At 35.9% G+C, this 20,327-nt stretch overlaps 1 protein-coding gene across 8 annotated transcripts in view; it reads right to left on the reverse strand.

Annotated features, from left to right (window-relative positions):
- Nucleotides 1–2,563: 2,563 nt before the first annotated feature.
- The window catches only part of LIMCH1 (LIM and calponin homology domains 1), a 374,176-nt gene continuing 356,412 nt past the window's right edge, over nucleotides 2,564–20,327 (reverse strand). For 4 of the 8 annotated variants that reach the window (XM_074229540.1, XM_074229539.1, XM_074229542.1 and 1 more), the window contains 6 exons: nucleotides 17,467–17,594; nucleotides 16,137–16,260; nucleotides 14,680–14,757; nucleotides 12,903–13,011; nucleotides 10,765–10,867; nucleotides 3,072–5,962 (listed from right to left, as the gene is read on the reverse strand). In XM_074229540.1, coding sequence (XP_074085641.1) covers nucleotides 5,937–5,962; nucleotides 10,765–10,867; nucleotides 12,903–13,011; nucleotides 14,680–14,757; nucleotides 16,137–16,260; nucleotides 17,467–17,594 — 568 coding nt within the window. In that variant the 3' untranslated portion in view covers nucleotides 3,072–5,936. Of the gene's footprint in view, nucleotides 5,963–10,764; nucleotides 10,868–12,902; nucleotides 13,012–14,679; nucleotides 14,758–16,136; nucleotides 16,261–17,466; nucleotides 17,595–20,327 lie in introns of all 8 variants that reach the window. The other 4 variants (XM_074229535.1, XM_074229538.1, XM_074229536.1 and 1 more) reach the window with 3 other exon arrangements.

The raw sequence follows: 20,327 nt of genomic DNA on the forward strand, positions 1-20,327 counted from the left end.
TTTTGGGGGGACACTATAATTCGTGAATAATCACTTATTATTCCTACTGTTACTACCACTCTCATTAATAAATTTTAAAGTCATTAAGCATTTTTGTCTCATTTAATCCTTTGAGTTGAGAACAGGCATCATCCCCATTTTACAGATTAGGAACCTAAGGTAAAATGATTTGCTCAATAGGACAATCCTAGGAGATAGGTTAAGGACAATGCTATCCCCATCCAGAGGAAGAAAAACTAAACTAAACTAAACTAAACAAAAACCCTTCAGAATTTGAATGAACACTACATTTACTTTTTAATAAATTTTTCTTATGTATTTTTTCCTATCTCATGGTTTTCCTTCTTTTCCCTTAGTCCTAATTCCTCACACCAAAAATGATTAATCTATAAATGTTAAGCACAAATGTGTATGTATAATATTCACTTGATTGTTCCCTGGTGAGAGGAGGGGGTGGGAAGGGGTGGAAGGAAATTATGAAGCTTAAAATATGCATATGAATATGGGTGAATGTTTAAAAACTTTCATATCACATAATTGGAAAAATAAAAATATCAATTGGAAAAAAGAAATAAAACAAACATTTCCATAATATTGTAGAACAGGGAAAAAAGATGATTGTATATGAAATTGCAAATATATTATGTACAACTTACTATTTATTTTAAATATATAATGAAATTATCATGTAAAAAAAACAAAAAAATTTGCTCAAGGTCACACAGTTGATGTCAGAGGAAGGATTGAAACTCAGGTTTCTTTCTCCTTGACTCAAAGAATATTTTCCCTTGCTTCCTTTCTTCTTTTGCTTGCTCCTTTTCCCCTTTCATCCTCATTCCTTCCTTCCCCTCTTCTTCTTTCTTCCTTCCCTCCCTCCTCCCTCCTTTCTTATTCCTTCCTTCCTTCCTCTCTTCCTCCAGTTCTTCCTTTCTTCCTCCCTCTCTCTTTTCCTTCCTTCCTTCCGTCCTTCCATCCTTCCTTCCTTCCTTCCTTCCTTCCTTCCTTCCTTCCTTCCTTCCTTCCTCTAATAAGACATTGAAAGTCTAATTTGCAATTTGCATGGATATTGGGTAGTAGGAAGAGCATTGGACCATCAGGCAGAGACCCTGATTTGATTCTAAATTTTACTATCTAGATCTGATCTTGAGCAAATTACTTCAACTGTTCTTTCTCATCTATAAAATGACAGAATCTGTAAGATCTGTAAGGTCTCTTCTGATTTTAGTCTATGAAGAAAAAGTAATATCCATGGAGATAAAATCACTCCTCCTTGACTTACTGAAATAATTGCATAGTTTTCCCTTCTCTAGCTCACTGTTTAGCTTTTAATGATTGGCAAGGCACTTTACATACATTATCTTGTTTGATCTTGCAGGTGTTCCCATCTCAATTTTATTGATGTAGAAACATGCTCAGAGAAGTTAGGTAATTAGGGTAACACAGTTATTAGATTGGATTTGAACTCAGGTCTTCCAGATTCCAGTCCCAGTACTCTTATCCATCATGCCAGTTTTGACCATTTTTTGAGAAACATGTTTCGACTGCCCAAAAGACCATTTGATGTTTGTGTTTTATAGAGGTTCATGGGGCCTTTTTTTGTATTTATCCACATAAGCAGTTTAAAAATCCATAGTGCACACAGGTAGGTATTTAATAAGTGATTTTTTTGCTGCTATATAAATCCAACACATGAATTGTTACAAAGATCAACCACTACCATGATGACCAAGTGATTAGTCACTCCTGAAGCTGCTTTTCCCTTCCTTAACCTGATGTATTGTTAAAAGGAAATGGGTTGCTTGGCCAGTTCTTGATGTATTTCCCAAAGTGACTCATACTAGGAAGATAATTGTGTAGCAGCTGGAAGCAGCACAAAGAAAATCAATCACAGAATCCCAGTATCTCAATATGAGAAAGGATCTCAGAGGGTCTAAACTGTACTGGATCAGAAATTCTTTTTACCACAGTACTGGCAAAGCAATTCATTCATCCTTCTCTTACAGACCTCTAGTGATTTGTAAGAATACTTTGTTTAAAGACAGTGGTCTTCCAACACTGACTGGATTACCCCTTTTTGGTGGTGTTATGATGTTAGTCAGATTCAAGTTTGAATAGGTAACAAACTTTCTATGATTCTGAGGGAGCTCATTCTACCTTTTTGGACATCCCCAAGAGAACATACATTGATTAAATACTTATGTGCCAAAGCAATGTGCTAAGCACATTGACTTGGTCAGGAAGATAGACATGAAGCCTTTTTTGACTTCCACCTGTTGTTATGTTCTATGAATTCTTGTGCAAGATGAGACAGGTTGGGGGAAGAAGGTTGGAGAAAAGAACATGGAAAGACTTTAGGTTTCAATAGTGTAGAAGGGATAATCATCCAGATAATATGATCAATTCCTATTTCATTTCTGCCTAGATTGTGACTCTATAGAGAATTAGTTGTATATGGGATCATCTTGGGCAATAAGAAGCTCCTGAATCTTCTTCCTTAAGAAGGACTGCACCACTCCATGAAAGAACTCCTGAAGGAGGTGCTGCTTGAGCAGACTCTTAAAGGAAACCAGAAATTCTAAGAATTGGAGGTTGGGAGGGAGGTGGATATTCTAGTCATGGGGAATAGCCAGTGGAAAGCGACAAGAGATGGGACGTAGTGGTGAGAAATGGAACAGCTAAGTAGGCCAGTGTGATTGTAGATAGATATGAAGCACTTTTTGACTTCTACCTGTTGACCCTTATTCTACCTCCTGGTGTTAACCAAAACAAGTTTAAAAAGATTTTTTCACATAAAACTTCACAAAAAACTACTTGATGGTGGAAGAAAAGAGATGATTTAGTCCAATTGTGAAGAGCTTTACATGCTGAAACAAAGAATTTTATATTTGAACTTGGAAATAGGGAGTTTCTGTAGTTTTTTTGAATTGGGTATAAGGGGGGTACATAGTCAGGCCTGTGCTTTAGGAAAATCATTTGGGAGCTGATAATAACATGGATTGGAGTGGGAAGAGAATTGAGGGAGTATAAAGTTAATCTTCCCTTCTCAGAAGAAACTGAACTAGTCCCATAAAACAAAAGAACACCAAAATTCATTGAGTATTTTATTTATAAATGTACATTTACTATAAAAGCTGTTGCATTTTAGACATTTTGCTACTCTTCAGAGGCATTTTAGAATAAATATTGTAAATGAAGGTTAGTGTAACTGATATAGCACATTAGCCAACCTAGAACAGTAATTCTTCTTCTGGCTGGTCTTGCATATGTAGATCCTTTTATTTTATTAACTTTGATGCTTCAAATAGATAACTACAGTATGTTTCGCATTAATAATACTACATAGAAAGAGTGAGGAAACACCACGAAAGTTTGATAGTGAAACACTCATACATAATTATAGTGGAGTTATCCATGTTCTCTGAAGAATGAGAAGGGAACAGCTTTTGGAGGACCTAAAAACAATCAGATCTCATCCTTCCTCAAGAATAAAAAAAAATCACTTAACTTTTCTCCTTTCTTTGTTTCATTTTAAAACTAAACACACACATATTTTACAACCCAGTGTAGCAAAGCATTGTTTATTTTTCTCCCCCAGGGACCTCCAAGATTATTTAACAAGAAATCTTCATACTTGTGTTGCTTTGAAGAAAATAAAACTTAGGCGTCCTAAAATGTCATGTAACAGACTCAAATGAAATATAAATCAATTAGAAATAGGAAGAGTTGGCAATTAGAATTTAGAATGCTGGAGATTATTCTGTGCTGGTGACTAGAGTTCATTATGAAAAAAAGCGCATCTTGTGGTTGGAAAGTGGGTCTTCGTTTTTCTTCACTGGATTTTCTAGCTTCAATACATGGATGATGAGACTCACTAAGAAAAACACATGAATGAGGCTGTGGGAACCAGAAAAGAATGTGCAATATTCATGTATTCCTTATATAACGGATGGAGTTTCATAGGTAAAAAGGGTTCTATAAAAATCGGTTATGAATGTTGAAATTGTGCATGTTTTGTGCATTACTGTGGGGAAGTACTCTGTGAATACCATGCAAAATGTAAACATCAACATTATCAAAATACCTAACAATAAAACATGCAGATGGTTAATCAAAATGTCAGAATGAATATCTGTACAATTCCAAAACTATTTTTTTTTTCATTTTTGTAAAATAGTAACCACTACCAGGAGAAGTCTCGGGAACTGAAGGTCTCAGGAATGACTTCATTCCTCTTGAATTCACTGTATCCATAAGTCATCACTGACTATGTGCAATAGCTTTGCATTTTCTAAGGCACAATTTTAATGAAATGATGGGTAAGGTTCCTTACAATATTTCCAAATGACAACGTAGTAAAAAAGCCTTCAGTGACCGAGGAGAAATTCTGCACAAGCATGAAACTGGCATGCAAAGGACCATCTAGCATAGCATGTAAATAAATAGTCACTAGCTATATCAAATAACACATAGAAAAATTATTGCTTATCTAATAAACACCCACGTTATATCCCTTTACTAATACAGCAACATACCATGAATGGGCTCATCTTCTACATTTGCAACAAATCTTCATTAATTTAACATGGTTTTAAGGCAGAATAAATAGGTGTCCCAATACCACCTGCTCCTCCCCTGCCCTCCCACCCCTCCTCTTAAAGAAAACAAAAAAACCTGGAAAGTTAAAAACGAGGATTTCAAACAACTTTCTCCTTTCTTCTGCCAGCTGGAATTCATTATGTGACACATGGAGTTAAGAAAATAGCAAATCAATTCCTGGTTAAAGTTCTCCGTGATTAATAGCTGGAACTCTTGACAATGAAGAGGGGAGTCAAAAGGAACATGCATATATCCTTTAAAATGGACAAGGAACAATGTGAAGGGTAGGATCTTAATGATCACACATAAGTCAGTGAAATATCACACACTTTACCACATTCTTTTTAAGTGACTGAAGCAGAGCTTCTCAAAGCTCATCTCTGCTCATATATGGCACCAGGTACCCAAGAGATGATGGATCCCTCCTAGACATGTGATAGCTTCTGCTCTTTCTCCTGGGAATGTTGTAAATGATATTGATGCTATTATTGGTGTTATTGATGTCCCATATTGTTGGGAGAGAGTTGGCTTCCTCTTCCTCTCTTCTCAGATTTGGGTAGTACAGTACTGCAATAATGTTGAAAAAAGACCGACTGAAATAATCTCATCTCTTTTTCTCATATTCTTGGGCAGTACCTCCATTCAGTCAGAGGATAGGCCCGGCAGGCTTTACAAGGGTTCTCTTTATTTGACAGAATAATCTACATTAATGACATAAATCTGAAAGTACATGAATGTTAATGGCGCAATAATTTATGGGCTCCCCTCAGAAGGTACAGAACAGAAATGGTTCGGAATTATAGGATGTATTACCAAACTAGTATCTTTTGTACAAAAAAGTTATAGCTCAATGACAGAAAATCACTGTGAATTTTAGTTCAGAAATGTAGTAATCAGATGCTCCCTCAGCAGAGTGCTCATCTCTTATTGGCATGTCCTGCACTTTCTATTTTTGTAAACTTAAAATGTTTAGCTTTTAGAAATTTCAAAACAAAAGGTTTTGTTCCATTTTTTCATCTTACTTCCCAAAGAAGATATCATATTTTAAATCATCAACATATCTTGCCATACCAAGAAAAGAAAAGAAACCCACAAAACTTTCTGAAGGATTCAGGTTCAAAACAACTCAATATTCTCTTAAGAAATACTGTGCAAATGCAAAAAGAAAAAAAGGAAAACACATACACTGTGCTATAAAGTAACAGATACAGCCTCTTAGTACAGCTTTTTCAAAATTAAATGAGTGCCATGAAACCCCACAATTATGGGTATTTGTAAGTGATTGTCCAGGACATCCCCAAAGGGAGCAGCGGGAGTTGAGTTGTAGGAGAGAAACCATGTCACAATGTTGTAGGCTGACCAGCACCTAGGTGAAAAGAAAGCCAAAGAGCATTTAGTGATAATATTGAACAATTCTTGTTTCTTAAAGGACTACAGTTTGTATTTATACTGCTTTTTGATTTTGCTAAGTACTTTCACTTATTCCAATATATTCTTCATATACTTTTAAGCAAGTATACAGAGGTATCTATCTGCCCAGAGAAAATGCACCCTTGACTCTTACCTGCACAAGTTCCAAAGTTAGAAAGAGTCAAAGGCCAAGTTTCTTATTAGGCGTACTATACTGCCTAATTGCCAATAAATTCATCCTAGTTTCTTCTAAGTGTGGTAAATATGGACCATCATTTTCTTGTATTAAAAATAAAGACTCAATCATGATAATAGCTAGCATTTATATTGCATTTTAAAGTTTGCAGAGGCTTTATATATGCTATTTCATTTGAGGTTCACAACATCTGTACTGTCCCCATTTGATAGATAAGGAAACTGAGGCAGACAGAATTTAAATGACTTGTCCCACTGAGAAATTCTTAAGGATAGTCATATTCTAGATTTTTGTGACTACGTGTCTTAGATCTGGTACCTGGCCATTTCCCTCTAGTATTAGAAAAAAAGGGAAATTTGGGAACCAAGAGATCCTCCAAGTAGCATTATTTATTAGCACACCAATACATACTTTTCCATATGCAAAAGGACAGTTCTTAACCTCAAAATTTTACTCTATGGTGATTCAAAGGAAATTTTTGAGATTCTAGAGTTTATTTTTTATGGTGATTTAAAAAGAAGATTAGAAAACATCTCTCTCTTTTGCTTTGATATTACATCAAGATGGTGGTGGGGAAGAAATGAACTGTTTGAAGTAAAATGGAAGTGGTCATTTGGGACCAATGGGATGGGGGTTCTCTCTAATACTCAATGAAATCTTTTTATCATTTCTCTATCTTCAGCAACAGAATGAGGAGGAGGCACATTTTCAATTATAAAGTATCCAGGGACCTTTCCTAAATGTATTTCATAGTAAGAGATGATTGAACAGAAACACTATATAGAGACAAGCTCATCTAACACATAAGTAACCAGGGACAGAAATTAAGCATGTGACACCATTATGTGTTGTGGCCAATTTATGCCCCATTTTGGATGCTATTTGCATAAGATCTTAAAAGTATTTAGGTAGCTTTCAGGAATTCCATTTTAATATGCTCTTATGCTATCAGTTTACAACTATTTGAATATATCTTCTTACTCCTAGAAAACAAGATTATGTATATTTCATTTTTATTATTCAATTGAATAAAATTATTTTCATTTCCTTAAAAAACCATTATAGTAAGCCTTCCATACTGATTCTCTCTCTCTCTTTTTTAAATCTCAGATAAAAATAAGGATATGTAAAAACATTTCTAGATCTTACCTCCAGATCTGATTATTTCCCTGGTATCTGAGATTGCTTCATCCATTCAAATGTGTTAACACTCTTCTAGCTAAATGTATGGTCCCCCTTAACTTTCAAAGCTAATTCAGTTTTTATAACAGTAAAGAAAGGCATAGGAGCATTTGCTGAAGCAAATGAGGGCTTTTAAGCCCCTTTCATGAGAAACTCCATCAACCCTTCTTGGAAACATATTTGCTGTTCCCATCGTGAGTGAGATTTTTATATTTGAGAAGCCAGAAAGGAGTATCTTGTGGATAAATACAGGTTTAAATCAGGTGAACAAATTCATCTCCCCATGACAGTTTTAAAAAAAGTAGCTATGTCATCAAATTGAAAATTTGATTTCCCAGGTTTCGCAAGTCACAGAGTGACATAATAACTATCTAGATTCAGCATGGTCCAGGGGAAAGTGTACTGGTTGAGAAACCAGGGAATCTGGGTTCAAATCCTACTTCTGGGGGCGGCTAGGTGGCATAGTGGATAAAGCACCGGCCCTGGAGTCAGGAGTACCTGGGTTCAAATCTGGTCTCAGACACTTAATAATTACCTAGCTGTGTGGCCTTGGGCAAGCCACTTAACCCCATTTATCTTACAAAAAAAAACCCAAATCCTACTTCTGGTGGTTAATCTTGCTGGAAGCCTGAGCCATCTCCCTGGCCCATGGAATAAAATTAGTGAGTTTGATTGGGATGACCTTAGAAGTCTCTTACAACTCTAGATCAGTGATGCTATAAAGAGACTTTTCAATATATTTTGACTTTTAAAAAAAAATACCAATGAATTTATTTTATACTTTAATACTTAAAAGAAAAATTTCTTTTAACAGGATAATTTCCCCTAAATATCACATTTTTAAAGTTTAATTTGCAAACATCCTTAAAAATAAAATCAAGATGAAAGGATTCTAACTCTTTTTATTCCAACTCTGAGGGCCTGTGGGGTCTTTTATATTCCTTTGGCATCCTTGATGCAGTTCAATGTGGGAAAGGACAGAGAGCATCACTTTTATTTCTCTGTTAAATAGTTTTCTGACTTAACAGTGCCCTCTTCTGATTACATAAGTCATATTCAACTGGAATGCTGAAGAAAAACCTTCCTCTGTGAAGATGAGGGGAAAAAAATCACTTTTAAAATAGAAGTCAAAAAGAATATTTTTCAAAAGGAAATCCAGTTTTATACATAAATCTTGCTAGCCACTCTTAAGTAATGCATACTCAAGAAGGTATTATATATTTATTTCCCATGTCCCTCAAAGACAAGTTTTCATAATAATTAAGCCAGATTTTCTGGATATTTACTTAGCTCTTCATTCCCACTTTCCTAAGTTAATAGCTTTGGATGCCTATACCCCCCACCTTTTCGCATTTTCACTTTTTGAAAGGAAAACACTATCTATGCAAAACAGATGAATTGTAATTAAATGATCATAAAGGAAAATTTCATTTTTTCCCCTCCAAGTTAAAATTGTTTACATGTTGTATTTAAAGATTTTGGTAAAAACATGAAAACCTATAATTTTATTTGATTTAAAAAAAACCCTGCCATCTCACAATTCAAATTTCGTAGTTTATTAATCTAACACAAACAAAAAAACCAAAAAGATTTCAGAATTTCTAACTAATTGTGTTAGCTCAGATTAATATACCTTGAAATTTTGTGTTTTCAAAATCTTGCCCAGAACTTGGAATTTCTCCAAGTGAAGGCAGCAGTTGTACAACACCACCCTCTGGTGTTACAAAATATATAAACAGCCTTTTCCCAAACACTCCAATTCATCTTCATTCTAATGTGAACATTTTAGTTTAAAAATTTGCTAGGACTGGGGGTGATACCCAGGATTAGAAGAGATGGCTCTTTTTCTTATGTTTACATATGAGTTGGGAAGATTGTTACCATTTAGTGGAAAGAACCTAAAAACCTTGATTCCGAGGATAAATTCTGACTTCCTGTCTTATGATCACAGTTAGGTCAATCGCTTTCTCTTAGGCCTCAGTTTTCTTGGCTAGAAAAAGAGGGTACTAGATTTTGTTGTTCTTGATCAGTAGCTTTAGCCATGTCTGAGGCTCTTTGTGACCCCATCTGGGGGTTTTCTTGGCAATGATACTGAAGTGGTTTGCCATTTCCTTGTCCAGATCATTTTACAGAAGAGAAAACTGAGACAAACAGAGCTAAATGATTAACTAGTAGGTGTCTGAGGCCAGATTTGAGCTCATGGAGATGGTTTCTACAAACTTTTCTAATTCTCTGCTCTATGAACCCTTTGCTACAAAACCCTTTGCTATATTTCAGTATATAACCAAGAGCCACAATGAGAGGTATATGCTATATTTTAATGATTGAGGAATTCAGTTAATAGATCAACTGGGGTTTAGATAACTGGAGAAGACTTCATGACAAGTTATGCAGTGCTCCTTCAGGAAAACCTTTGGCGTGGTAGAGAAGGAAGGAAAATGCATTTCTAGCTTAGAGGTTATTACCTGAGTAAAGAAATGGAGATGGGCATGTTCTATATAATACATATGACTAACAAGAAGGACCATGAGAGTAAAGGATTGATGGTGCCCAAAAGATGACTTCTGGGGATTTCTTTATAGTTTAATGTTCTCTTAGTGATCTCCAAGCACTCTTCTCCCTTATAACAATAATTTTACTGTGTATTTTCTTATTTGGGTAAATGATATGCTAGAGAAGAAATAAGAATTTACTATTTATTATTATTATTATTAAGTGCTTAATATATAAAGGACTTGTACTAAGCACTTTACAAATATTATCTCACTTGATCTCACAACAACTCTAAGATAGGTATTTATCATCCCTATTTTACAATTGAGGAAACTGAGGCAGACAGTGACTTGCCCAGGGTCACACAGCTATTAAGTGTCTGAGGTAGATTTGGTCTCAGGTTCACTGTTCCCTCTAAATATAGCATTTTTAGTTTTGAAAGCTTTTTAATAAATATTTTATTTGATGCTAACAATCACCCATGGAGGTAGGGACTATTATTTCCATCAATTTACAATTATGGAAACTGAACCAGAAAGAACTGAGTGACTTGTTCTGGGTTCCACAGGTAGTAACTGTCTGAAGCTGAATTTGAATTCAGGTTTTAGTAACTACAGGTGTAGGGCTCTATTCACTGCACCACCTAGCTTTCACTCAGAAGGGCCCCGAGTTGTAACTCTAGGATCCAACACAATAATAAATGCTTGCTGAATTGAATCAACATTTAATTTTTTTTTTCACTTGGATGCTGATAAAGTTTTGTTTCTAAGACATGACCTTAACTGAGGAAAAAGTCTATAGAAACAGGAAAGTCAGGTCCCCAACAGTATGCTAGCATCCTCAGAAGAGATTTCCTGCATCTTGGGGTTCTTGGCTGAAGTACTTACTTCTGGACCGGATGTAGCAGTCATTGCAGTTTAGCAAACCATTGCGGATTCTGACATCGGTTCCACTCACTGAATCTCCAAGCTGTCCTTTGCAGATTCCACACTGTCCACCAAGGAAGAAGAAAGTCATAAGAAATGAGAAATGCATCCTTGCTCTTCTGGTTATGTCATTCACAGAGAAATTATCACAAAAGAAGAATCCCTTCGTGACAGATCAAATGTATTCCCACTGGTGGTTTGGATAAGCAAAATGACACTTCAAGCATTAACTGAAACTTATCCAAATCTTTCATGGGGAGAATCTGTAAATAAGACATCAGGAGATTTCCAGGATTTTGCTGAAACTACAAGAAATCTGGTCCAAGGAAACAAAGTTCTTCTTTTCTCTATTTGTTCTGTTTTCCATAAAGTAATACCTAATTAAAACCTTCCTCAGAACAATTTTTTTTTTCCAACAGTATTTGTTCAAATATGGAAAGACCCTGGAAGACATTCTGGTTTGCTCAATACCAGGTTAGTGGTGGTGATTAAGGAGAACTGGGTGACTCTAAGGTACAGCCTTATTCTGGGGAGGTCAGAAACTGGGGGGTAATGATGAGCTCAGAGAAAAGAGCCTGGAGATTTGTTAGTAGAGATGGAGGAGCAGGTGGGAGAGGGTGGGGGCTCCCAAGACGTCCTGCCATCTCAAAGTCACTGGGAGAGGGGAGGAGTATAAGTCAAGTAAATTGAGCAACTGCTCTAACTGGAAGAGAGGGAGTAATCTCACCAGGACTCAAGAAAAAAGGAATCAGCCTTCTTAGACTATTTCCACTTTTAAAAAGTATTTATTTTTTGAAGTATCAAAATAAAAAAATCAACTTGTATATTTGTATATTAATTATAAGTTCTCTTATTGAAATCAGTTTACTTGTATTTTTATGAATTGTTTTCTGATTAAAAACACAATATAACTTAGGGAAGAGACCTATTTATCCTAATACTGTGGATACAGAGTTGATTGAGAAGCATTGTGCTACTATGGATAGATAACAGCCCTCAAAGTAAGGATGATCTGAGTTCAAGTCCCAAACTCTGATACGGTCTGTCTATGTGACCCTAGGAAAATCGCTTGATTTCTCATTTAATCAGGATGCCTCTAATACTATAAGTAATGAACTGTTACTGTTTTGCATTGATCAGAAGAAGTTTCCTCATTAGAAACTTTCTACACCAATGAAATTATATCTATGTTCTTCTCCCTATTGCCCACCTCTAAATAAACAAACCCCCCAAACCAGTGTCACGTGCCCATATTATCATTTATTTCTTAGCATTATTAACTTTGTCTTCTTTTTTTTTAGTCCTTCATTATAGCCCATAGATCAAAAGGTCATTTAATCCAACACATTGATTATGCCCTACAGCATATTTAATCCAACACATTTATTATGCTCTACAACTCTATCTGGCAAGGCATGCACCTTTTCTAAATTTTGACTCTTCTTTGGTGTCTGCATCATACTTTGCACACAGTAGATATTTGATAAATTGTTGAATTGATCCCAAGGGAGTCACAGACTGGGAATATAGCACACTTGGAGAGAATGTTAGTAAATACATACTCTGTTTGGTAGTAGTCTGGAAGGAGATGACTCTTACCTCTAGGAGCAGAGTAAGAAGAGGGAGAAGGAGGGTTAAAGAATCCCACACTTTTACCCCCTGCACTTCTCAATATGAATAGATTTTTGAGACATGATCACAGCTACCAATTACCAAGGTTAAGGGAAAACCTTCCATCATCCAAAAGAACTGGGCAAGATACTAACAGCTCCTCATATTCATTTATCAAAATTTCAGGGATTAGAAAGAATTTTCAGATTCCAAACAAATCCAAAGGTTAACAGACTTGTAAATTGGCATTTTCCTCTTGGAGAATTTTAGGGTAGAATTCTTAGTTCCCCACTGGAGCATGTTTCTTCCATTCACACACTATTTAGACTGAGGCAAACTACAAACAAGGAAAACAAATCGAGGGATGAGGGTAGAACTTGGAACAACAGCCATCTTAAAAATACTGGCATGATGCTGCTTCACCTACAGAAAAGTAACAAAAAGATATCATAAAATCCTATTTAGCCTGAGAAGTAATGAATACATACCCTGAAGCACTGGATGTGAAAATAAAGGCTAAGTGTTTCAATAATCATGGCGGCTCCTTTCCCCAGAGGAAGTCCACACGCAGAGCATAACTTCTTTCCACTTATAGACCTGGATGAAAACACATTTGGACACCATCTATATGACACAGGACAGGCTAAAGCATCCTGCTACTAGGAAATGAAAATGCAAATTTTAAAAGGGCACATTACTAGTTATTTTCACTGCCCCTAAAGGTGACTGAGTTAAGTCATTGAGATGGTCACAAGTACTGACAAGAAGCTTCCTGAAATTCAAGATTCAATTAAGTAAATTCAATAAATGTTCAATTCAATAAGCATTTATTAAGCACCTTCTAGTGTTACAGCCTATTTATTAGAAGATTAAAAAGACACTTGGCTAACCAGATCCACAGGATATCTTTCAATGTCCTTGTTGGTTGAGTTTTCTGCCGCGAAACTGGCACAATTTCAGAATGGCATGATGCCTCTGTAAGAGTGGCACTCATTCACTCCTTCACTCAATAAACATTTATTAAGGACTTATTATGTTGGAGGTTCTGCTTCAATACTCAATCTTGAATCTGATCTTTTCAGTAGCAGTATTACCACCTCCAGGTGATCAGATTGCAAGCTATCCATGACTTCTCAGCCTGTGCAATTCGAGTCTATTTGTCTTTTTGTGAATTCTTCATGGGGATTGTCTAAGTATATCTGTGGGGTAATATCCAAGAATCCAAGGAGAACATAATAACTAAAACTTGAGGTTTGCAAAAGCATTCTATATATATGAACTCAAACTTTTGAGTGTATGGTTACAGAATCTACCCTCAATATAAAAGTTATACAACTCTATCTTGAAGCAGGAATCATGTAGCAATGCTGTTTTCTAGACCACTTATTCTCTGAAAAACCAAGGTTTTTCATAGGAAAGCTTCTCTAAAATATGCAAATAGCTCTTAGAATAATTTTCAAAAACCAATTCAGTGATTAGGGAAAATGGTGGTGGTAGGAAAGGTGAGAGAATATTGGATAGAAGAGTTGCCCTGAGCAAGTTTACATACCTCGCTCCCCTCCTCCCCCCCTTTTCAGGCACTAAATTAAATTTCTAAATCTTTCACCTCCTCTAATTACTCAGTAATTACTGGTAAAAAAAGCAATTTGGGTATCCTTCAAGAACATTATGCTGTTCAATGTTTAATAGAAATCAGACAAGGATTCTAGTTAGTTAAGAGAAAGATGAAGTTCCCTTTCTCATTCTCCTCTGGACTTATGCAAAGGTTAATTGTGGAATTCAGGTTTGGAAATCTATGTTGCCTTGGAAAGAAAAGGCACCTACTTGAGAGCTGGGTCATTGTCTACTGCAAGTTATGAGACTGCACATTCAATAAAATGCAATTAAAGCTCTGTGGAGGGGGCAGCGAGGTGGATAGAGCACTGGACCTGGAATCAGGAGGACCTGAATGCAAATCCAACCTCAGATATTTAATATTTGCTTAGCTATGTGACTTTGGGCAAGTCATTTAACCCCACTGCCTTGCAAACCATCCAAAAAAAGAAAGCTCTGCGGAAACATCTGAGTTAGTGTCCAATAATTCACTTTTTCTTTAATCTTATACAAAATCAGAAGCTGAAATAGTTTCTAGTATTCAGAGAAGTTTGGACAAACTCCCGAAACTAAATTTGCAGGTAAAATTATAATGATTTCTAAGGACTATTGCTAAGAGGATATTCAAAACAAAACAAGGCAGTCCATGAAGGGCCTCTTGGTCTTTCATACCTGTTGGGAGATTGACCAGGAGGGGTAGGAGAACATGGGGATAACTGCCCAGCTCTGAAGTTTTCATGAGGACTTGTCCTGAAATATGCAAAGAAATTAAGAATTATAACAAGGAGAAATAAAGCACCAAAAGACCAATTACAGGACAACAGTTTTTTTCACCATAAAACAACAAAAACTCTAGAAATTCTCTATTATAAAAAAAGAATGATAGCTCTTGTGACTTACAAAGGCTTCTCAGTATATTCTCTGCCTAGTATCCATGATAAAACCAATGTGGCTTTGATAGGATGAGGTTAGAAAGATCAGAATGCCATTTCTAGTCTTTATTTTTGCCTATTATGTCTTTTAACTAAATTTTCTAAGATGCTCTTATTGCTCTCTATACCAAAATGTAACCTGCCTCAGCAGAAAATGAACACTAATACTTGTCCTTAAAAGGAGTCAGAAAGCAAATGGCAAAGTATAGGTACGGGTCAGCCTTACTCTTAACAGACCCTCCCACTAGAAATCAATCTAGATAGTCATATCTAGAATCTTTAGAATTTCAAAGGCAATATTTTAAATGTGTTATCCTTCTCATCCTGTAAAAATGCCCCATGGATAGATTTGATTAAAACTTTTATTTTTGTATTTTTAAAATGAATTTATAGCTTCCTACATCATTAAAAAGATACACCCTTAAGATACATATAAAAAAATTTAATGACAGAGAAGAATAATGCTAATTTCCAACTCCAGCTCATTTTTTAAAAGTGGCATGGATTCTTGAGATAACTCCAAAGAAAGAAAAAAAGTGGATTAGAACATTCAACTAAGAAAAGCAACTTGTCATAGGATTTAACAAATAAGCTCAGTAAGAATCAATACATTAGCAACTTTAAAAATAATAGGTGAAATTTCTACCTAAGATAAAAGAAATGTCATATAAAAATTGTTAGAACATACAGAAGTCTCACTGCTCAAATATGAGATGAATGAGTTTTGATAATGAGACATAGGGTTAGGAAAACTCTTGCCATATGGTTATCATAGAGGAAAGATATGTATTTTCTATATAATTAGAGTAGGTCTTAGATTTACTCCCATTTCCAGAACCCATATTTCACTTTTAATCTCTGAGACAAGTGACTTGAACCTCTTAAAATAATTTCTGATCTCTAATCTTTTGTTATTTAACTTGAAAAAACTGCAGGTCTACAATTCCCCACTTACAAATACTTTTCATTTTATTTCAAAATTCATTTTTCTCATTTTTAGTTTTTATGAGCATTTAATTAAAGAATAAAGTGTGAAATATCCAGAATCTGATCTGGATTTTGGAAACTAGTCACTAGACAGAACTTTACCTTAGAGGGAACAAATGGAAGTAAAAAAAAAGTGATATCCTCTATCGTTCTTTTTACCTTGTTTTTCTATTTAGTAAATGTATTAAAAAAAATCTATTAGATACTCACTTCCTTCTCTCACTGGGAGAGGCAACCTGATGGATGATGTTTTGATCCACTGGGAGGGTTTTCTGTTTCACATCTTCTGATGCATGTGATGGTGCAGGTGACCATGGCTGATTCCATGATGTGTCTGAAAGATTAGTACCAAAAAAATTTTTTTTCCAGTCAAAGCTTTTCAATCATCCCTCAAAGAAAATTTCAGACCCCTTTTAGGGAAGTCAAGAAGAACCTTAGATTTAGGCCATATAAAAAGTGGCACACTGAAGAACTTTATAGCCATTTATAAGTTATACCTAATCAATGCCCAGATATATATCACAGCCTACAAAAAGAGTAGTATCCATGTTGATACTGTTATAATAAATACTTTATCCTACAAAAAAAAATTTCATTTGGTCAACAGGTTTTGCTTTGACTCTATAGCATTTGTCCTTTGAGCTCCTCTTCTTAGCTATGTCTTTCTAACTTTTATGCTGACTATTATGGAGGGAGGATCAGGCAGAAAGGTGGTTGAATCTAGTCAGTAGACATTAGTTTGAACAGACCCAATTAGAAATTGCATGATATCTCTGAGCATTAACTTCCCCCGATGATAAAATGAGAAGGTTGAAAAGATTACCTCTAAGGTTTGTTCTAGCCCTGAATATAGAATTTTAAGAGTAAGAATGTTTTACATGAGAGAGGTAATTCAGGGTTATACCCCACTTCTATTCCACCTTCTTCCTAGGCACCTAGCTTAAAAAAACCTCAAAAAACTCAACTCCCAGAAAAATAAAATGAGATAGAAATGGAAAGGAGAAAATTGAACTGTGCCAACAATATCTCACATTTATATGTGGACTTTTGTTATTTTACTAATAACAACCTAATAATGGATAAGTTATTATGCACAGTTTATAGATAAGGAAATTGAAATTATGAGTGGTTAAATGGGTTGCTCATGATTGCACAGATTGTAGGAGTCTTGGTGGAATTTGAACCCTGCAAATCCACACACCATCCATGACTCCATGCTACCTCTTAATGTGGTAGAGGTATATTAAGAACAAAATTCTTAGAATAAGAAGGATAAAAAGAACATATTGTAAAATACTGAAGTTAATTTGTACTGGCTTTTGAGAGGTTCTTTTTACCAACTAAGTAAGCAAAGATTTATTTTCTTTGATTCTTTTTAAAATTTATTTAAGGCAATGAGGTTAAGTGACTTGCCCAAGGTCACACAGTTAGACAATTATTAAGTGTTTGAGGCCAGATTTGAACTCAGGTACTCCTGACTCCAGAGCCAGTGCTCTATCTACTGTGCCACCTAGCTTCCCCTATTTTCTTTGATTCTTACCCTGAGATAACTCTAAGTTCAGCCTTCGGTCTGGTGTACCAAGCTCGGTTGTTGACAACGGATGGTCCTGATGAATTTCTTTTGGTACGGAGGTCTCTGGATTTGCTGGGGTCACCTGTGGTACACTGCTAATGATAAAATCATGTGATATTTTAAAAACTAAAAGGATGAAGAGAATACATGAGCAAAGGAAAACCTTTGGAATCTGACATGTTTGAAAAATGAGAATGCAAGTTAATTGAAAGAATTAGACAAAGTAGGATTAACCATGACTTAATTCATGCTGTTTCCAGTGGCCTCCCTCTTTTTGTTTCCCTTGATCTTTTATCCTGTTAACCATTAAGTAAAGGAAGGAGCAATGAATCTTCATTATTTGCAAGCAGCCTTTAGAGGTAAGGATCTAATGTGACTCACAGTCCTTCAGGAAGGTATTCTGATTAGTTTGGGAATTCCTGGATATAATTGCTAAGTTGTAGAATTTATTGGTTTCTAGAGTTTGCAAATTCTCCCTCTACTAAAGCTTCTTGTTTTGATTTTTAAGTTTTTTTTGCAGGGCAAATGGGGTTAAGTGGCTTGCCCAAGGCCACACAGCTAGGTAATTATTAAGTGTCTGAGACCGGATTTGAACCCAAGTACTCCTGACTCCAAGGCCGGTGTTTTATCCACTAAGCCACCTAACCACCCCCTAAAGCTTCTTATTAAAAGTATGAAATAGCATTTAAGTACTTACTATCCATTCCTCATTATTCCTATGGATTGGTGATTTCATCCATCATTCTTGCTAGGTGATGAGGATAGCTCCTTCTCAAGTAACACATCTTTGAGGAGGTACATTAAGCTACTTCTCATGTAAAAGTCTTGACTGGTCGTTTGGTATAGCCTACTCATAATCCCTGGGCATCTTTTTCTTGTTCCTTCAGTAACCTTCAATATGATTCTAGCATCACACAAATAATACTGATGTATTATGAGAGAGACTGGACATATCAGGTGTGTCGGAGGGGTTCCAACCTGGACTGCTCCCTCCCACCAGACTCTCATGGAGACAGTCTAGAAAACTGTGGCCCGGAGTCTAGAGGTACACTATGCCCTCCAGATCTCTAAGTGTCCTGCTGCCAACTCAGCCCTTGTAGCTATAACGGAGAGGATCAACCTTGACTTGATCCCTGTCTGTTCCTCTTTCCTTACAGAGATGTGACCCAAGAAGAATCTCCTCTATAGATGTTACAACTCTCACCCACAGTCTCCCTTAACAGCCATATCTACTGAAGACCTCCAAGAAGAATGTTCTTGCCACTAAAATCCCTGGCATTGTCTAAGTTTCAACATCAGAAAACAATGTAGTTTTATTAATGGAAAGGACATTCAATAATATCTGTCTTGTCACCATATTCTAGAGCAATGGGGTCCACCCATTTGACTTGCTGCTGAAATCTCTTCTGGGGCTATTATTCCCCTATGAGAATGGGAGGTCCTTGAGAAAAAGGACTGCCTTTGCTTTCCTTTTTGTATCTTCAGTGCTTAGGATAGTTTCCAGCACATGGACAACACTAACTCAATATTATTTTCATTCATTCATGTGAAATAGATGGACTTTTGAGACAGTAAGCAGATTGGGCTTATAAGTACTTAGTTTCTCATATGTAATCTACAGCAATCACTACTCTCTGTTCACCAGAACATCTGTCCAAGATATGTGTGTGTGTGTATATATATATATATATATATATATATATGTAATGGACTGTCGATTTAAGCCCTTGTTGAATTGTCTAAGCATCTATATTTTCCCCAAGTCTTTTTGTAAGTGAAGGTGTAGGTGACTAGGTCAATCTCTTTTAAAAAATAAATTTATTTTTCAATTTTTGAGTATTTATTTTCTCTTCCTTCCACCTCAGCTGAGGAATGAAACACAAAACTCTTCTAACAAATATGCATAATTAAGCACAACAAATTCCCACATTGTTCATGACCACAAATGTATGCCTCATTATGAGACCTTTCTTTTGGGAGATAGGAAGGCTACTTCATCATTAGTCTTCTAGGATGAATTATGGTTGATCATGGTATTGATTCTGCTGTCACTACATAATGGAGGGAAAAATCATGGCCAAAATGTTTATGGGAATGAGTGAAGTGGGATATCAGACTACTCCCAAATTTCTGGTGTTTATGCAAAGGTCTCCTCAGGGTAGGATGAATATTTAGTCTGGAAGGGGTGATGGTCATAAGGAATTCATTTTAATACACCTATAACCATTTTAGTTTTAAATTGACCCTGAAATTCCAGATAGTATATTGACTCTAGGAACTCTCCAGAGATTTGTTTCTGCTTCTGGGGGAGCTATTTAAGCAAAGCTAGACTGAATTAGGCTATCTAGAATCTTTGAGGAGGAGACCAGAATCCCTGGGGTAGGTAGAATCTATTCACTGGGCCTTCGTGTAGGCCAGAAACTGGAATGGAAATTATAGTATTCTCTTATTAATTTGTGGCTATGGACATACTCTTGGGTGCTGATGCTAAACTCCTGAGGATATGAAAGGTTCCTGCTTTAATACTATGATTAGTCCTATAGTGAAAGGTCAGTGGGACCCAAAGTGTGCCACAGGGATACCACTCTTCCCTTGGGGATGCTGATCAATGGTAACTAAGAAACAGAGAAATCAGATGACTCATTCAATGGAACTATAAGAAAAAGGGAAAGTCATGTGTGGAGTTTAGGATAATTAACATGGTTCTTTTTTTTAAATACCTGTTAAAAATGGCTCTCTAACTTTATTTAATAAAGCAAGGACTTCCATCTGATGGCTATTCTAATATGTTAGAAAAGAGCTAATATATTAATGAAAAATGTTATTTT

This window comes from Macrotis lagotis, chromosome 3 (genome assembly GCF_037893015.1).
Source record: "Macrotis lagotis isolate mMagLag1 chromosome 3, bilby.v1.9.chrom.fasta, whole genome shotgun sequence".
Classification (NCBI taxonomy): domain Eukaryota; kingdom Metazoa; phylum Chordata; class Mammalia; order Peramelemorphia; family Peramelidae; genus Macrotis; species Macrotis lagotis.